Source organism: Periophthalmus magnuspinnatus, chromosome 9, assembly GCF_009829125.3.
Source record: "Periophthalmus magnuspinnatus isolate fPerMag1 chromosome 9, fPerMag1.2.pri, whole genome shotgun sequence".
Taxonomy (NCBI): Eukaryota; Metazoa; Chordata; class Actinopteri; order Gobiiformes; family Gobiidae; genus Periophthalmus; species Periophthalmus magnuspinnatus.
The window spans coordinates 10,547,432-10,564,074 of record NC_047134.1 but is presented as its reverse complement, the minus strand read 5'-3'; the positions used below and the strand labels follow the sequence as shown (position 1 = coordinate 10,564,074).

General features: G+C 37.5%; 5 protein-coding genes across 6 annotated transcripts; 4 read left to right on the top strand and 1 right to left on the bottom strand.

Annotated features, from left to right (window-relative positions):
- The first annotated feature begins 41 nt into the window (after positions 1-41).
- Positions 42-2,620, top strand: gp1bb (glycoprotein Ib platelet subunit beta). The gene is made up of 2 exons (XM_033972396.2): positions 42-146; positions 1,965-2,620. Exon 2 carries the CDS (start codon positions 1,977-1,979, stop codon positions 2,595-2,597), a length of 621 nt encoding a protein of 206 aa, XP_033828287.1. The 5' UTR covers positions 42-146; positions 1,965-1,976; the 3' UTR covers positions 2,598-2,620.
- A 919-nt stretch (positions 2,621-3,539) lies between these two features.
- On the top strand, positions 3,540-10,001 carry dhx37 (DEAH (Asp-Glu-Ala-His) box polypeptide 37). Its single transcript, XM_033972392.2, has 26 exons — positions 3,540-3,902; positions 3,988-4,157; positions 4,239-4,351; positions 4,427-4,775; positions 4,845-4,993; positions 5,089-5,181; positions 5,263-5,359; positions 5,483-5,596; positions 5,669-5,885; positions 6,096-6,194; positions 6,321-6,391; positions 6,481-6,619; positions 6,730-6,806; positions 6,994-7,226; positions 7,302-7,413; positions 7,485-7,591; positions 7,721-7,909; positions 7,997-8,121; positions 8,558-8,674; positions 8,755-8,927; positions 8,998-9,112; positions 9,193-9,330; positions 9,410-9,504; positions 9,606-9,679; positions 9,761-9,858; positions 9,923-10,001. The coding sequence occupies exons 1-26, from the start codon at positions 3,800-3,802 to the stop codon at positions 9,997-9,999; spliced, it is 3,444 nt and encodes a 1,147-aa protein (XP_033828283.1). The 5' UTR covers positions 3,540-3,799; the 3' UTR covers positions 10,000-10,001.
- A 457-nt stretch (positions 10,002-10,458) lies between these two features.
- On the top strand, positions 10,459-13,931 carry ufd1l (ubiquitin recognition factor in ER associated degradation 1). Of its 2 annotated transcripts, none has more exons than XM_055224116.1 (12): positions 10,459-10,567; positions 10,768-10,900; positions 11,456-11,492; positions 11,582-11,699; positions 11,777-11,907; positions 12,329-12,401; positions 12,483-12,551; positions 12,636-12,704; positions 12,779-12,829; positions 12,898-12,986; positions 13,560-13,644; positions 13,757-13,931. In XM_055224116.1, the coding sequence occupies exons 1-12, from the start codon at positions 10,565-10,567 to the stop codon at positions 13,829-13,831; spliced, it is 933 nt and encodes a 310-aa protein (XP_055080091.1). In that variant the 5' UTR covers positions 10,459-10,564; the 3' UTR covers positions 13,832-13,931. The 2 variants fall into 2 exon arrangements, with proteins under 2 accessions (XP_055080091.1, XP_033828285.1); XM_033972394.2 differs by having other exon boundaries at positions 11,456-11,488; positions 11,578-11,699; positions 13,757-13,927.
- Positions 13,932-14,281: 350 nt separating this feature from the next.
- On the top strand, positions 14,282-15,440 carry c9h22orf39 (chromosome 9 C22orf39 homolog). Its single transcript, XM_033972399.2, has 3 exons — positions 14,282-14,320; positions 14,761-14,928; positions 15,012-15,440. The coding sequence occupies exons 1-3, from the start codon at positions 14,291-14,293 to the stop codon at positions 15,141-15,143; spliced, it is 330 nt and encodes a 109-aa protein (XP_033828290.1). The 5' UTR covers positions 14,282-14,290; the 3' UTR covers positions 15,144-15,440.
- A 59-nt stretch (positions 15,441-15,499) lies between these two features.
- Positions 15,500-16,610, bottom strand: mrpl40 (mitochondrial ribosomal protein L40). Its single transcript, XM_033972397.2, has 5 exons — positions 16,437-16,610; positions 16,287-16,364; positions 16,045-16,200; positions 15,893-15,974; positions 15,500-15,813 (listed from the first exon to the last, which is right to left on the bottom strand). The coding sequence occupies exons 1-5, from the start codon at positions 16,496-16,498 to the stop codon at positions 15,586-15,588; spliced, it is 606 nt and encodes a 201-aa protein (XP_033828288.1). The 5' UTR covers positions 16,499-16,610; the 3' UTR covers positions 15,500-15,585.
- Between the last annotated feature and the right edge of the window lie 33 nt (positions 16,611-16,643).

Below are 16,643 nucleotides of genomic sequence, written 5' to 3'. Positions count from 1 at the left end.
TGTAATAGTTATTGTTCAGTTGGCTTCAGTGATCACATGCATTCACCAGTGCAGGATATGGTCTTTATCAGTCAGTGCCAGCTGTTTGTCACTTTGTCTCTTGGAAAGAAATTGTAGAACAGCCATTGGCCTCCGCAGCACACAAGGTAAGAAGACATAGGCCTATGAACACACAAATAGTTTGAACCTTAGTTGCATTTAAAATGTATAATAAATCATACATCCTTTAGCCTTAAACTTGCCAATAGTCATTTGACTCAGTTTTTCTCCTATTTTACATTTCTAGTTGGAAACTGTGATAAAAGTTGTGAAATTATTCCAATGTTTCTGGTTTTATATAGTTTGGAATTGCAAGAATTTAGGCATTTTTTGTTTGACTGGTGACTTCATCAATAACTTACTAAAACTCTCCTTTACTTAAGTAATTATATCGATCAAAACTGTCTTCCTTAAATGTAATATTTCTGGGTATTGGGTGTTATTTATTTTCAATGTAATAATAGGTAAACTCTTGTAATGCTGCTTAATGGTGCACTATGTAACTGTTTTAATGTTCCACACTACTGCATTAAACTTACAGTTACTTACAGTACAACCAGAGCTTTACACGCACTATATAAGAAGACACATATGCTTTTTTTTTTTTTTTTTTTTTTCTCAGTCTCTAACATAAAATCAGACTAAACCTTTCATGTTTTAGGTCAATTAGGATTACCAAAATAATTTCTAATGGGCCAAAATTCCTGCCGACTATTGTGAGAAGCTTGAGGAAGGATATATCCAAGTCATACAGTTTAAAGGCAATGGTGCTAAATACTAATGAAATGTATGTAAACTTCTGACTTTGAAGAAAGTAATGGAAACTTGTATAAAAAAAATCCTTCTCTGATTTTTCTGGCATTTAGCAAAGAGAAATAATTTTGGTAATCGTAACTGACCTAAAACAATACACGTTTAGTCTGATTTCATGTCAGAGACTGAGAAAAAAATTGTATATGTCTATATGTATATATAAACTTCTGGTTTGAACTGTATCTGTCTCCATGGACACAAACAGGTGATGACATTTGGCCAAGTTACAGGTCAGGTCTGTGCAGAGAGGACTCCACTCGCAGTAAGAAAGTATATTTTTCATCGTACTTTTGAGCAATGAAAACACCTGTAATTGAATAAATACAGCATAGATATGTTTAATGCAAAATACTGTGGAACATTCCAGTCAAAGCAATAATATCTGAATGTAATGTATTGAAGCTGTGGTTCAGGTAACTCCAGGGATATGCAGAACAATCCAGGGGGAAAGAGAAAATTTGAATGTTTTTTGTTATCTACGAGGCCCTTCTAACTGTTTTAATGTGGAGTGCATGCTTAATTTTAATAAAAAAAAATACTCTACTATTAGAAATGTGGGGCATGTGGGGAGACAGTGGCTCAGTTGGTTGAGTGTTTGTCCATTTATCTGAAGGTTGGCGGTTTGAATCCTGCTCTCAACAAAGAAATATCGGGTGTGTGGGGAGACAATAGCTCAGTTGATACAGCAATTAGATCCACTGACACACAGGTTCAGGGTGGCAGTGAGATTCAAGCTCCCACAAATGAATATTGTTAATGTGTTCTTGGGCAAAACACTTTACCACCTCGCCACAAGAGCCTATGTACATTTGTGTATGAATGGGTGAGTGATTCCTCGATGTAAAGTGCTTTGAGTGCCTATGAAAATGTGACCATTTACCATCTGTGTGTCCAAGTAGGGGGTACGCAAATGGCCACCAATTCAGTCTCAAAGGCTACACATCTAGAAAAAAATTGGGAACCACTGTTCTACCATAAAAGTGACAGTAGGTTACATAGGTGCACAATGTACAGAAAGCTCTAGCAGTTCACTTCTGGTGAGGGACTTGTATAAAAAACAGATCAAAACAAGACCAGCATCACTCACACATCTTCCTCTGTGTCCTCTACAGCTCTCTGTTAAGATGAAGAGTCAGCTGCTGGTGCTGCTCCTCTTCCTCTCATGTGAAGGTCAAAATTCATGCCCAAGGGTCTGCTTGTGTCATGACGGGATAGTGGACTGCAGTGGGCGCTCTCTCACCACCTCCTCTCTCCCTAGTACTTTCCCTGCAGAAACCACTGAGCTGCAACTCCATGACAACCTGCTTACCACTCTGCCAAATGGCCTGCTGGATTCACTGCTCCACTTACGCTCAGTGTCTCTCCACAGAAACCCCTGGGCGTGTGACTGTGGGGTCCTGTACCTGCGAGCATTGTTGTTACGTCACTCTGTCAGACACACATCCCATTTACAGGTCAATTGCAGTTCCCCACTGAACCTCAGGGGCCGTCTTGTAGCGTATTTAAGTGAGGAGGAACTTTTAGACACCTGTCATTACTGGTACTGTGACCTGGCTTTGGTGTCCCAGTTGTGCCTGCTGGGTTTTGTGCTGCTGCAGGGGGCGCTGTTGTTCGCGGTCGTTGTATTCCTCAGGAGGTTTCAGCACATGTCCAAAGAGGCCAGGGGAACCACAGAGGAGAGCTTCACTGCAGGAGAGATGTCCCAGGACAATGAGTATTCACTCCTAAGAGACACAAGCATGTGATGTATTAGTTCACTACTATTCTCATGGCAGATTCAGTGTGATAACACCTGGCATCAATTTCAAACAGAAATATATTAGTTTATTTGATATTTTTTGATATTTGTACACTGTAAAACAAAATCAATTTGAAACGTTGTTCCATCACTTTCTCTATTTTAAATGTAACAAAAATACTGTAATACCATATAAAGTTATAATAGTTTAATATTGTTTGATGACATGTGCACCTCACCTTTAAGATTTTCCCATATGCAACTGTCACATTACATCCAATATAACACATGTATAAAACAATGACTTTCCGTATATCAGTTCTTCTAATCTGATACGATACAAACTATATTTTCTTTATATTCCTGTCACTGTCAAATATTTAAATGAAGACCTTGGTATAAGTTATTCCTAATAGTTTTGGGCAAACATAGCCTACTAAAAGGGTGCCCTAAATTGTTTCACATCACACAATTACATGTAGGCAACATGTATGCATTGTGTTTGCTGATAATTTTACTTGCCTTTTTTGTTGCTCAATTAAAAGGTATCCAATGCAGTTAATGTTGGTGATTGTTGTAGAAAGCCAATAATAAAAGTTATAATCACAGTAAAAATGTGGTCGCACTTTATTTTACAGTACTTATTACTTTGAAATAACTATTATTATTATATGGTAGTATGGAAGTCTTACATAAAAAAGAATAGACTGAGTTTCCTGTTAACAACTCCTAATTGAAAAAAGGTCTGTTTTTAATTGTACAGAAACGTGATACCACCATCATCATCAGGGTTAAAAATGGTCCTCCCTCCACCATGACTAATCGTTCTGTGTCTTTCTTTCTTATAAGCTGTCTAAACTGAATATAAAGTGGTTCAAACACGGGATAGTGACAAAATTAAGAGAATACCGACCACGAGTGAAAAAGCTGGTAGTAACTAGGAACCTTTGCACGCAAACATTGTTCCCCTATCGGACACTTTTGTCAGACGGACCGAGAGTGTTTACTGCACACGGCCGCACGTGAGATTCAACTTTTGGGATCAATTGGAAAATTATATTGTTTTATGCTTGTGTTTAAAGGTCTGGGTGTTTTAGTTAACCGCATTTGCTTCCAAAATTAAGAAAACGTGGTATTGGCAAACCGATTTAGACCAAGTGTCATATTACCTGCATTCTTCATTTGGGAGGTTGCTGCTGTTTGTTTACAATGGGGAAACTGCGGAAAAAACACAACTGGAAAGGTAGACAGCAGAATGAAGCTAAGCAAACCGCGGATGATAAGAAGACTGACGTCGTGGTCGAATTGCAAGGTGATGTGATATTTGCAGTATTAGAGCTAGGCTTGTGTGTTTGGTTTGGTTAGTGTTTATGCTTTACTGATGTTTCTTCAATTAGATGGAGCTAGACTTAAAGGAGTTGATGAAAGCAACGCTCTGGTCCTTCCATCCAATAAAGACAAGAAGAAAAAGGGCACTTTGACACCGGTCTCTTCAAAAAAGCCTTTAACTAAGAAACAGAGGAAAGAACTACAAAAAGTGCTTGAGCGCAAAGAAAAGAAAGCTCAGGTGATTTCATTGTTCTAATGTGAAAAATCAACATGCCTAAACTTGAGCTCTAATGTCTTTATAATATATTAAATGTTAAAGAGGGCGGATATACTGTCTAAACTGGCTGAAGTGCAACTCCCGGAGTCTGAAATCAAGCTTCTATACACAACCTCCAAACTTGGAACAGGGGGAAAGCTGTACACCTCTAAAGAGTAAGTACTTTCACAATTTGTCCTGGTAAAGAAAATGTATATGATTAAAATGTATTTGCTTGCTTGTTTTCAAAGGACGCCTGAAGAATCAAAAGATGAAGATACTGCAGTTAAAATCAGCAGTCTTAGCGGGGCCAACAGGAAGCGTAAATGGCAAGACAAGGAAGAAGATGATGGAGAAGAGAAAAAAGAAAAATCAGAAACTTCAGATGAAGACTCGTCTAATGATGAAGACGATGATGATGAAGCTGAGACCACAGAGGTGGTTGCACTAAAAGAAACTGCACTGGACACAGAGATCAACCAAACTGCTCAAAAAGAGAAGTCCATTGAGCAGAAAACGTCTGACCAAACTCCTACTGTCATTAAGAAAGATTCTGAACCTGCCATTTTCATCCCTGTCGAAAGAACTCCAGAGATACAGGTGCATATGCTGTAAGTGCAATACAATCAAATCAGGGTTTTTACTAATGTAATTTTCTTTCTGCCCTAGGAGGCCCGTTTGAAGCTGCCTGTGATGGCAGAGGAGCAGGTCATCATGGAGGCCATAAAGGAAAACCCATGTGTCGTCATCTGTGGAGAAACCGGAAGTGGAAAGACGACTCAAGTGCCTCAGTTTTTGTACGAAGCAGGATATGCCAGGTGACTTTTCTGTAGCATTGCAGCACATTCTAAACATGCTAATCTGAATTCTTTCTTAATGATGAATATGTTCATCTGGTCTTGTTTTTTTATAGCAAAGGGTCAATTATTGGTATTACTGAACCAAGAAGAGTAGCAGCCGTTAGCATGTCCCACCGTGTGGCCAAAGAGATGAATTTATCCACAAGGTAAAATTTACTTTAAGGTAAAATTTTACATCTTACACTATGAGCCAAAACAGCTCTAAAACGAACTTTGCTTTTCTTTAGGGTGGTGTCTTACCAGATTCGATATGAGGGAAATGTGACCAATGACACAAAAATCAAGTTCATGACAGATGGTGTTTTGCTCAAAGAAATTCAAAAGGTACAGAAGGAATAATAGATACTAATTGAAATGGCATTGTTTTTAGTTTTAAGATAGTTTCTTATCAGATAATGTAGCATTAAAGGTTTCTACAGATTTTGAACCAGTTGTCATGTGTTGTAGGATTTCCTGCTCCAGAAGTACAGCGTTATAATTATTGATGAGGCACATGAAAGGAGTGTTTACACAGACATTCTCATCGGCTTGTTGTCTCGCATTGTGCCTCTTCGAAATAGGGTAAGTATTAGGTATTTGTGCTCTGTTCTTGTAGAATATAACATTTAACAGGAGTGTGTGTGTGTCCCATAGAAAAGCATGCCCATGAAGCTGTTGGTCATGTCGGCTACTCTTCGGGTGGAGGACTTCACAGATAATCAGAAGTTGTTCCGCACTCCTCCTCCAGTGATTAAAGTGGACTCTCGTCAGTTTCCAGTCACCATTCATTTCAACAAACGTACTCCTTTAGAGGACTACACCAGTGAGGCCTTTCACAAGATCTGCAAGATTCACCGCATGTTGCCACCAGGTAAAAGCACACTATTTACTAACTTTTTACTTGAGTCGACTCAAAACATAAGTTAAAAGTTGCATTGCTGTTGCTGACAAAACCTTTGTCTTAAACTTTGTATTTTCATGCTTTCATACTGCTTTTAAAGACAAATAATCTAATCCAGTTACATATATTTATCTGTACTGTCTTAGTAATGGTAGTTATCCACATATTGTTTTCTTCCAGGTGGCATCTTGGTGTTTTTGACTGGTCAGGCTGAAGTGCACAGTTTGTGTAGAAGATTAAGAAGAGCCTTCCCATTCAGAAAAAGCATCTTGGCTGGTGGTATGTCTGAAAATCAAACTGTTTTCAAATAATTAGATTTTTCAATTCAAAATCACCTGTTTATTTATTTATATTTATTTATAATTTAAAATCTCTGTATATGTACTTTGTTGTAATTGTGTTCAGGTGAGGAGGAAGACCCTGACAGTTCAGAGGCAACGAAAAAGTTTAAAAAGTGTAAAAAGAAGAAAACGGCTGTATGTTTTGCTTTTTTAAAATTTACATGTATTTACTATATATATTTTTGTTTTTAGTTTTAGTTAAAAGTGCTGTTTGCTGTTTGCAGTCATTGCCTCACATTGACCTGGATAACTATTCAGCACTGCCCCTTGATGAAGGGGATGAAGACAGAGAGGCTGGGATTGGAGATGAGGATGATGATGATGGCTCTGACTTAGATCTTGGGGATGATGCAACCAGTGCTGGTAAGCAATAGATAAAAAAAATGTATAGCTAAGCGTGCAAAGCCGACTTTTGACATACAATATTTTATTGTTACTTTGAAAATTGGTTAAAAAAAATCATGTCTTTACAGATGAGAAAGCTGATCCATCCATTCCTCTCTATGTCCTCCCATTATACTCTTTATTGGCTCCAGAACAGCAGGCAAAGGTCAGACCGTGTTTTACAATTACTTGTAAATTGCAAATTGTGGAAATATATTAACTGTGAAAAGTGTTTTTTAAACCCCTTTAAAATCAAAATTCTACTTTACTATTTTTGCAAATTGTGGAAATATATCAACTGTTTCTAGGTTAAACGTATGTATTAAACATGTCTTATTGGATTTTTCTTGTAGGTGTTTAGAGCTCCCCCACCTGACACCCGCGTGTGTGTAGTAGCCACCAATGTGGCTGAGACGTCACTGACCATCCCTGGGATTAAATATGTGGTCGACTGTGGACGTGTTAAGAAGAGGTTTTATGACCGTGTGACTGGAGTCTCGTCCTTCAAAGTCACCTGGACATCTCAGGCATCGGCCAATCAGAGGGCTGGTAGAGCAGGGCGAACAGAGCCAGGGCATTGCTACAGGTGGGCCGTATTATTGACATGAGAGATAAAATGTCTGAAAGCACAAACTGTTAAATTATTGTGGTCCCTCTTCAGATTGTACTCTTCTGCCGTGTTTGGAGATTTTAGCCTTTTCTCAGAAGCAGAGATTACTCGCAGACCTGTAGAAGACCTGGTTTTGCAAATGAAGGATCTTAACATAGATAAAGTAATTATTAGACATACAGCAACTGCACTATATACATTTGATCAGGTTTAAATTCATTTCCCTGTTTGTAGGTAGTAAATTTCCCTTTTCCCACTCCGCCCTCCACTGAAGCTTTGATGGCAGCTGAACAATTATTGATATCGCTGGGCGCGTTACAAGAGCCTCCACGCACTGGAAGGTAACTGCTGTTTTCCTAGAAGTTGAATTAGAGTATAGAAATATGTTTTATGGTTATACACATAGACAAACAGATGAGGTGCATACATTTACATCAGTAAATAATTTTGTGTTTTTATTTTCACTGTAGGGTTAAGGAGATGGAGCGGGCACGCCTGAGTTGCCCTATTACTCCTCTGGGCAGGGCAATGGCTTCTTTTCCAGTGGCTCCACGTTACGCTAAAATGTTGGCTCTTGGTAAACAGCAGGATTGTCTTCCATACGTCATCGCTGTGGTTGCAGCCATGACAGTCCGAGAGATATTTGAGGATCTTGACAGGTGAGCGCCAAATTTTTCCTGCTTTGGGAAAATTTGTGAGAACTGTTGTTGGTTTTTATATCAATAAAATGTGATTGTTGTTGTCAGACCTGCCAGTAGTGAAGCTGAAAGCGGAAAACTAACTCAACGCCGGGCTCGACTCACTCAAATGAGAAGACTTTGGGCTGGACAAGGAGGTGCTCTTCTGTTGGGAGATCTTATGGTCATGTTAGGTGAGTTCTGTGTCTAGCAAAATGTTTGGGAACTCCTGTCTTTATACAGTTATTAAAGATGCACTATGTAGCTTTTCTGGTGGAGGGTTTGCCACATTCCATGAAGATATTATTCATTTGCACAGAATGTTTCACAGTAAGGCATTAAACATATCCATCTCTACAGAGGCAAGCAGGTGACTCCATTAGGCCATTTTACATTTAAAATCTGTGCAGAGGTGAGCCCATTCACAGTAAGAATGCATGTTTCATTTTTATTTTTGAGCGCTTAAAACACCTGCTATTGAATAAATGCCAGATGGACAAGTTTCATTTCATACTGTGGAACATTTCTTGCAAACCCTCCACCAGAAAAGTGACAGTCCACCTTTAAGGATCTGTGCACTTGTATTTAATATGTTTCTTAATATTGTTGTTTTTTTTGTATTCCATGCAGGAGCTGTGGGCGCATGTGAGTTTGCTGGTTTCACTCCTAAATTTTGTGAGGAAAATAGCTTGAGGTACAAAGCTATGGTGGAGATACGACGTCTCCGAGGGCAACTCACCAATGCAGGTACCCAAAATACAATTTGGGATATACCCATTACGCTCTGTTTATTTCGTAATTTCAATGTGCGTTATCTCTTTTCATAGTTAATGCAGTGTGTCCAGAAGTAGGAGTATTTGTAGATCCAAAGATGGCTCCACCCACAGAACACCAGGTTGTCTGCTTGCGGCAGATTGTTCTAGCAGGACTTGGAGACCATCTTGCGAGACGTGTGCAGGCAGAAGACATCCTGGACCCAAAGTGGAAGAATGGATACAAGGTACATTAACTTGACTGATTTGTTTATCACATTGCATTAAATGGCTCTCTAATGTGTTTTGTGTTGATAGACTCCACTATTGGATGATCCAGTATTCATTCACCCAACATCTGCACTGTTTAAAACCCTGCCAGACTTTATTGTTTACCAAGAGATCATGGAGACGAGCAAAATGTACATGAAAGGTCAGTCTAATACAAAAATAACACAAATTAAAAAAAATAAAAACTTAAATGTAACTAACCTGAGTATGTTTTTCTTTTAGGTGTGTCGGCAGTAGAAGCACAGTGGGTTCCTCAGTTTCTGCCACAGTACTGTCATTTCAGTTCTCCTTTGGACTCCCCAGCACCATGGTTCTGTCCATCCACAGGCACAATCCGATGTCAGCGATCGAGCACCTTCTGTAAGCCCCACACTCTAAGACTGCATTGCATTTAGTTTTAAACCAAATTTGAAACTTGTTCTTTTTTTTTTTTTTGCAGTCAGAATAGGTTGGCAGCTTCCAGCAGTGGAGATGGAATATCCCGAAGGCTTGGATAAATACAAAATGTTTGCAAAGTTTCTTCTTGAAGGGCAGGTACAATAATCATAATTTCATACAAATATATTCATCATGTATTATATTGGATTCATAATATTGATTGTTTTTTCTATTTTTTTTTTCTGTTTTATTTTTAGGTTTGTCCAAAACTTAAGAAGCATTGCGCCCATTTACTGTCAAACCCATCCATAATGTTAAAAACTTGGGCAAAGTAAGACAGACTAAAAATAACCTTTTAAAATGATACAAATGTTCATATCCTAGGCTATATTCTTTATCATTAACTCTTTAGGCTGCAGCCCAGGACAGAGGTCTTACTGAGTGCTCTGGTTTCAAAGAGGGTTGACTGCAGGGACCAACTCATGACTGTTTGGAAGTCTGATGAAAAATGTAAGGATTTTCAACAATAAACATTATAATGATCTATAATGATTACTAATATTTCTTTTTCCAGACTTATTATGTGCATACTGCCAGTGGTTGCCAGAATCCATTCACCAAGACATTGCGAAATATTGGCCTCCTATTTAAGTTGACTGCTAGAAGATGATGACATTTTGTATATAACAAATGTATATTTTAAAATGAAATGAATGCTTTTATGTTGTATGTAATATTGTTTCAATTCCAATTTTCCTAAAAAAAAGTTTATATTGTCTGTGTGTGTTCTTATGGGTGTCTAATATGGTCTTTATAAAATGTATTCATTTATTTGTGGGTAAATATAAGGTATGGGCTGCAGCAGAGATGTATTCCCTAAATTGTTTGGGATTGTTTTTTTTTGTAAAATTGACATATTATTGTCTTATTATGAATGATTTATGGTGGACAAAGAAACCACATTGTAGTTCTGTTTATAATTTGAACCCAACTTTGATATTCTGGAGGAAAGACTACAGTTTCATTTAGCAAAATTTGCTTATCTCTTATTTTGAAAGAACTAAAACCTCGTTCGTTCATTGGCTGCTGACGTCATTTCCGAATGGTGCACTTCCGGGAAAAGAGTAAACAATTGTAGCCCGTTTACATTCCTCCCGAATAACGCGATAAATAATTTGTTTTTTGACTTTAGACAACCATCCAGTCCAACAACAAAATGGTGAGTCACCTACTCTGAAACATATTTTATTTTAAAGCGTTTCAATGACATTTTAATGATGTTTGGGAGCTGACAAAGCAACGCTAACTCCCGATAGCCTCAGTAACAGCAGAAAGATGCACTGTCACTGTCTTTACGTGGTGCCTGTCACAGCAATCGCAGAGATATTAATTTATTTGACATTCTGATTCTTTCCACAGTTCTCATTTCACGTATATGATCACCCCATGGCTCGGGGCTTTCAGAATCGCTTTTCCACACAGTACCGCTGTTACTCCGTATCGATGTTGGCAGGTCCCAATGACCGCTCCGACGTGGAAAAAGGAGGAAAAAGTATGTGTCATCTAAAAAAAACAAACAAACCACCATAACTAGGATTAATTACTGTTTATAAATGGCTCTATCGATAGCTGTATCAGACTATTGCTCAATATAGGTTAGATGGAACAGTCTTTTTTGGAGGTCAGTAGTGATCCTGTGTACTTTTTCTTTGTGCTAGTGGGGATTTTTTAAATTTATTTTTGGTTATTTTTCTGTTCTATGATAAGATATGCGCTGCAGAGTGTTGATAAATAACGTCTATGAAGCTTTATAGATACAAAGTAACTACTAAAGTGTTTCATTCTGTTATTTGCAGCTCATGTTTTTTTAACAATATTATAATATATCATTTAGAATAGTTTTTGTGTTTTGCTTTTTTTTGTGTCAGTGGAATAAATTAGTTTCAATATTATTGTTTATCGTCTATATTTACTTCAGCAATAAATCTCACTTCAAAATTTTTTATCCTGACAGGTCCACAGCTATAGCCATATTGTAATTTAACCATACATTTTGCCTATTTAACTCTAAATCCACAAAAATAATGTCTATGCATTTTTGTTTTAGTCATAATGCCCCCCTCAGCTCTTGATCAGCTCAGTAAGTACCTCACATACACATTTACAGTCATTTGAAACCATCTCTTACGTGTTTTCCTACCTTATTTTACTGTACATTTATCCTCGCAGGCAGGCTCAACATCACCTACCCGATGCTCTTTAAGTTGACCAACAAGAACTCGGACAGAATGACACATTGTGGTGTTTTGGAGTTCGTGGCAGATGAGGGGATTTGTTATTTACCTCACTGGGTACTGGGAACTGTGATATATATTATGTTAATATGTTTGTTTGAGTATGTAGTTTTTTTACTTTACTTTTTATGCAGATGATGCAGAATCTCTTGCTGGAGGAAGGTGGTCTTGTACAGGTGGAAAGTGTAAACCTCATGGTGGCCACTTACTCAAAATTTCAGCCTCAGAGCCCTGACTTCCTGGACATCACAAACCCCAAAGCAGTGTAATGTATTTAAACTAAAATAAAGATATGTGTTTATATAGGGCTGTGCAAAAAAAGGTTAATCAAATTTAAGTTCAAATCATTTTGTTTGGAAGAAAATGTATTTTATTTCTCCCACTGCATTGGAAATTACATTGGAATGTGTTTTGTGTGTTTGTGTGTGTGTCTCACTGAGAAGAGAAAATTGAAGGAGGAAAGCACAGCGCTGACTGCTTTGAAATCAGCTACACCCAATTAAATGTTGTGAAAGTGCAAATCACGCCCTACATCAGCTACATGTTTAATCCAGCCCCAGCACTGTTGTGATTAGTTTGCAGAACATTTTTAATGGAGAGGAGGAGATGAAATCGGCAATTTTATTGATAGGCAGAATTGCCCAGCCCTAGTGTTATGACTTGAAATAATTTTATTTATTTTCTAGGCTAGAAAATGCACTTCGAAACTTTGCCTGTCTGACAACTGGAGATGTAATCGCTATCAATTATAATGAAAAAGTATGTAACCACTATCATCTGTCCTCTGTCATGGTCTATATTGTATTCCCTTTTTAAAAGTTGGTCTGATAATTGTTTCAGATTTATGAGTTACGGGTAATGGAGACCAAGCCAGATAAAGCAGTTTCAATTATTGAGTGTGACATGAATGTAAGCAAATCTAATTATCTAGTATATATTTATTTCAAACCGATAAGTTAAATATTCTTATATAACATCTACATGTTATTTCAGGTGGATTTTGATGCTCCATTGGGTTACAAGGAGCCTGAAAGACGGTCTCAGCACCAGGAAGAGCCACAGGTAAGGATAATGATAGAGGTTTGGAGAGATTTATTGAGCCTTTTTATTCATAACAACTGTGCTTTTATCAACAGGAGGAAGATAGTGACCCAAGTACTTATGCCGATATGGACTTGGGATTTAGAGTAAGTCGTGGATTGAAGATAAAAGATTATTATTATTATTATTTAATCTAACTGTTGTTGTATCGTAGGCTTTTACTGGATCTGGCAATCGATTGGATGGCAAAACAAAAGGAATTGAACCCAGCCCTGCACCTCTTGCAGCAAGTGACATCAAACGGTAATTTCTGTTAGTTAAAATAAAACCTTTTGACTAACATCATCTTTTTGAATATTAATACTTAGAACATGCAAAACAATGTTCATTTATGAATGCTACTACTGCTGCTATTTGCCATTTTCAGTAATATTGTATAGTTTTTAGTTACCGGTAAATTAACGTATTATGTTCGGACCACATGCATCACCACATGTATAAACACTTTAAAGGTACACTATACAACTTTTCTGGGGGAGGGTCCACCACCTGCTTGTCTCTTTTGCCTGGAATGTTCCTTAGTATAGTATTAAACTTGGAGACAAGCAGGTGACACGACTAGGCCAACTTGGAGGTCAGATAAGCTGTGGTGAGGTGAGGCTGCATAAGCAAGATGTGTGTATTTCAAGGTACTTTATTGGTAATAAAAACAAACATGGTTTATGTCAGACTGAGGAACATTCCAGGTATCTCCATGGAGACATGCAAGTGGCAAAAAACTCCAGCAGAAAAGTTACATAGTTGTACACTGTTATTTTTAAAATACTTATTATAACTGTACCAATAACGCAGTTAATTATTAAATGTAATTTACAGAGGTATCCCAAACTATGACTTCAAAGTTGGACGAATCACTTTCATTAGGAACTCAAGACCATTGCCTAAGAAAGTCATAGATGATGTGAGTTATATTTAATGTATTTTTAAATATTTTTTTGTGTTATATACAATTTCTACATATATTTACATTGAGTCATTATGTGATTTTTTGTTGTTTATTTTCTTCCTAAAAGGATGATGCAATGAGCAGATTCATTGCCTTTTCTGGAGAAGGACAGTCACTGCGCAAGAAGGGCAGAAAGCCCTGAAGTGTTCCGCTGAAGATGCTTAATTTAACAGCAAAGTAAAAAAGTAAAAAGAAAAAAAGAAATTTCCTTTTTCTTTTGAACTGTGTGTTATTTCATTACATCAGATTGCAACACCCCTCATTGTTATTATTATTATTATTATTATTATTACATTATTATACTATGTTTTCCCTTTCTTTTCCCTAAATTACAACTTAATTCACAAAGAAAATACAAACAGTAATGCAGGTTTAGGTTAAATATATTTGGATTCAGTTAATGTAAATAATGTTTTCCTTGGTTGATTAATGATTGAATAATAAAATGTGTTTTTAAATCTTGTTGCCTTTTATTGGGGCAAACATGAGTCCAAACCTGTGCAAAATAAGGACGTCATTAGGTTGGATTAACAGAATATATATGGGCTTTAAATATGAAAGTACTTGAACCGGAAGTGCTTTGAGGCACGTCGTCGCGTCAATGGAGCAGTCTCGGATCTTACCATGGAGGGTAAATACTTTTAAATTGTGCTAAATTTTACACAGTGATATTTCTGTACTACTGTGCATGTGATATAGAGTGAAACTAAGCACCTCCATCCGAGATGTACATAAAAAATACACAAGGGCTACAGTTTCCTCAGGCAGCTTTAACAACAATGTCACACATATTAAACCCTACTGCTTTGCTTCGTTTCTCAAGGTGAAAAAATATAACGAGTTATGACCATTACAAGAGAAATGTCGATCAGTAATTGCTTGACACTGTAACATTTACTATAAATTACTGCCTGGATGATTTTAGGTCCCACAAAGAGGCGCTGTTGACTTTGTTTTTTTCTTGAGACACATGACTGCAGTATGGAAGCTGTGGGGCTTTTATTTTTTTTTTCATGGCGGAAACGGGCTTCCATACTGCAGTGATGGTCTTCTGAAATCTTTTATTCGTAGCCACCCCGGGTTTGTGAGGATTACTGGAGTGAATTCAGGCACTGCAAAAGCTTACTAAATAAATTCCACCACTACTACACTTATGGAGAGTCGCCATCCTGTCAACAGTGGAGTCAAGATTACAAAAACTGCAAACAATGGGAGAGCCACAAAGATCTCAAAGCAAAGGTTCAGTTTAAGTTATTATGTATGCACTATGCACTTGACCCATGTTCTCAAATGTATGTTTGTGCTCTTTTCCTTGTTTACAGGAAGATTTGCAACAGAGCGAGAGGACTAGAGTGGCTGAGCAGCAACAATTTACTCCTGTGTGGAAACTGAGAAAAGAACCTCCAAAAGACTGGCACCTGCCCTTAAACCAAGAAAAGTCTCAAGAGTTCTGAACTGTTGAATTTAGTTTATAAAATATTTTATTAAAACATCTTATGTTCTTGTACCATCACATTGCATGACTTGGAACATTTTTCTTTAAATGTGCCTGCACTACATATCTCTGTTTTGTATTATTACCACCTTGCCACTTCCTTATTCATATTGAAGTGGAAAATCTTCAGACACTGGCAAATAAATTCCTTTTAGAAGTGAAAAGGACTTGGAGGTGATTATAAAACCAACAACATGGAGCACAATTTGCAATTTTGTCTGTGTAATCCCTCAGTCGTCCAGGTAGAACTTCGGCTTTTACTATAATTTTCTAGTCATGTTCATTTGAGAAACATTTTAAAGATAGGTAAGTATGTTCCCCAAGATGTGTTTATTACACTAAAGATGAGTTAGAGACAAATGCTTAACAATACAGTGTCCCGGCAAAACACTTGCAGTCTTTTACTGAGTATAAACCCTGGTTGTATCTGTGTATTTCCCGTCTGGAGCTTCATATTTGGATTTCGGTGGTGTGTAGGCAGGACCCTCATGGGTGAAGGGGAGAAGAGTAAAGTCTGGTTTTAGGGCTGCCTGATATAGCTCTTCAGATGTGATCTTCAGTTCCTCCAGCGCCTCTCTCTGAGACTCAAGTGCAGATTCAACAGCCTTCATTTCAGCCATGTGTTGCTTCTGGAATAAGTAAAACAAGTGTTTCAAACTTCATAAATGTATATTAGTGTACATCATAAAATCCATAATATGAAATTACCTGTTTATATCGAGACCACTCTTTCAGTAGCAAAGCTCTGCGTTCACTCTCTTCAAATGAAATTGCTGAGATAGGCCGTGTTCTTGCACAAAAATAATGCATATTATTAATTTAAAACATACATTACTAAACAAGCAATAAGGAAAACTTACCTTTCTTCATCCAGGCATTTAGTTGGTGTAATAAAGTCTTCTATTGGGATGAGTTCAGGTGGTACTTTCTCCAGTTTTTTCAGTTTTTTCTTAAGCCTTTCTCTCATCATCTGCTCCCTTTTAGGATCCACTTTTTTCTTCTTTTTAGGTTCAGCTCTAAAGGAAAATTTTGACATAATGTAAACAGGATAGTGACGACTACATAACTACATTCAAGATGATGATTTGTTTAATTAAAGTACCTTAACGGGGCTGTTGTCCTCAGGGTCATTGCTGGAACATAAAGAGCGGTTCTTGCAGCATGACCCTCTGCCAGTGAGCTACAAACACAGACGTACAGGACATGTTACTGATTTTTCTGATAACTTTTTGAGATTTAAATGACCACTTACCTTCGCTGAACAATGTGTTGGGGCAAAACCCTGCAAATGCAACGGGAAAATGCTAGCGACATTATTTTACACAATTTGATCGTAGCTATAAATAATAAGAAATAAACCAGTAAGAGCAAAATCCACAGATGTCACGCATCGGGTGAATGTCGCGCACAATAATGACGTAAGTGTTCAGTTTGACGTCGCACTTTCGTCTATTTTTAA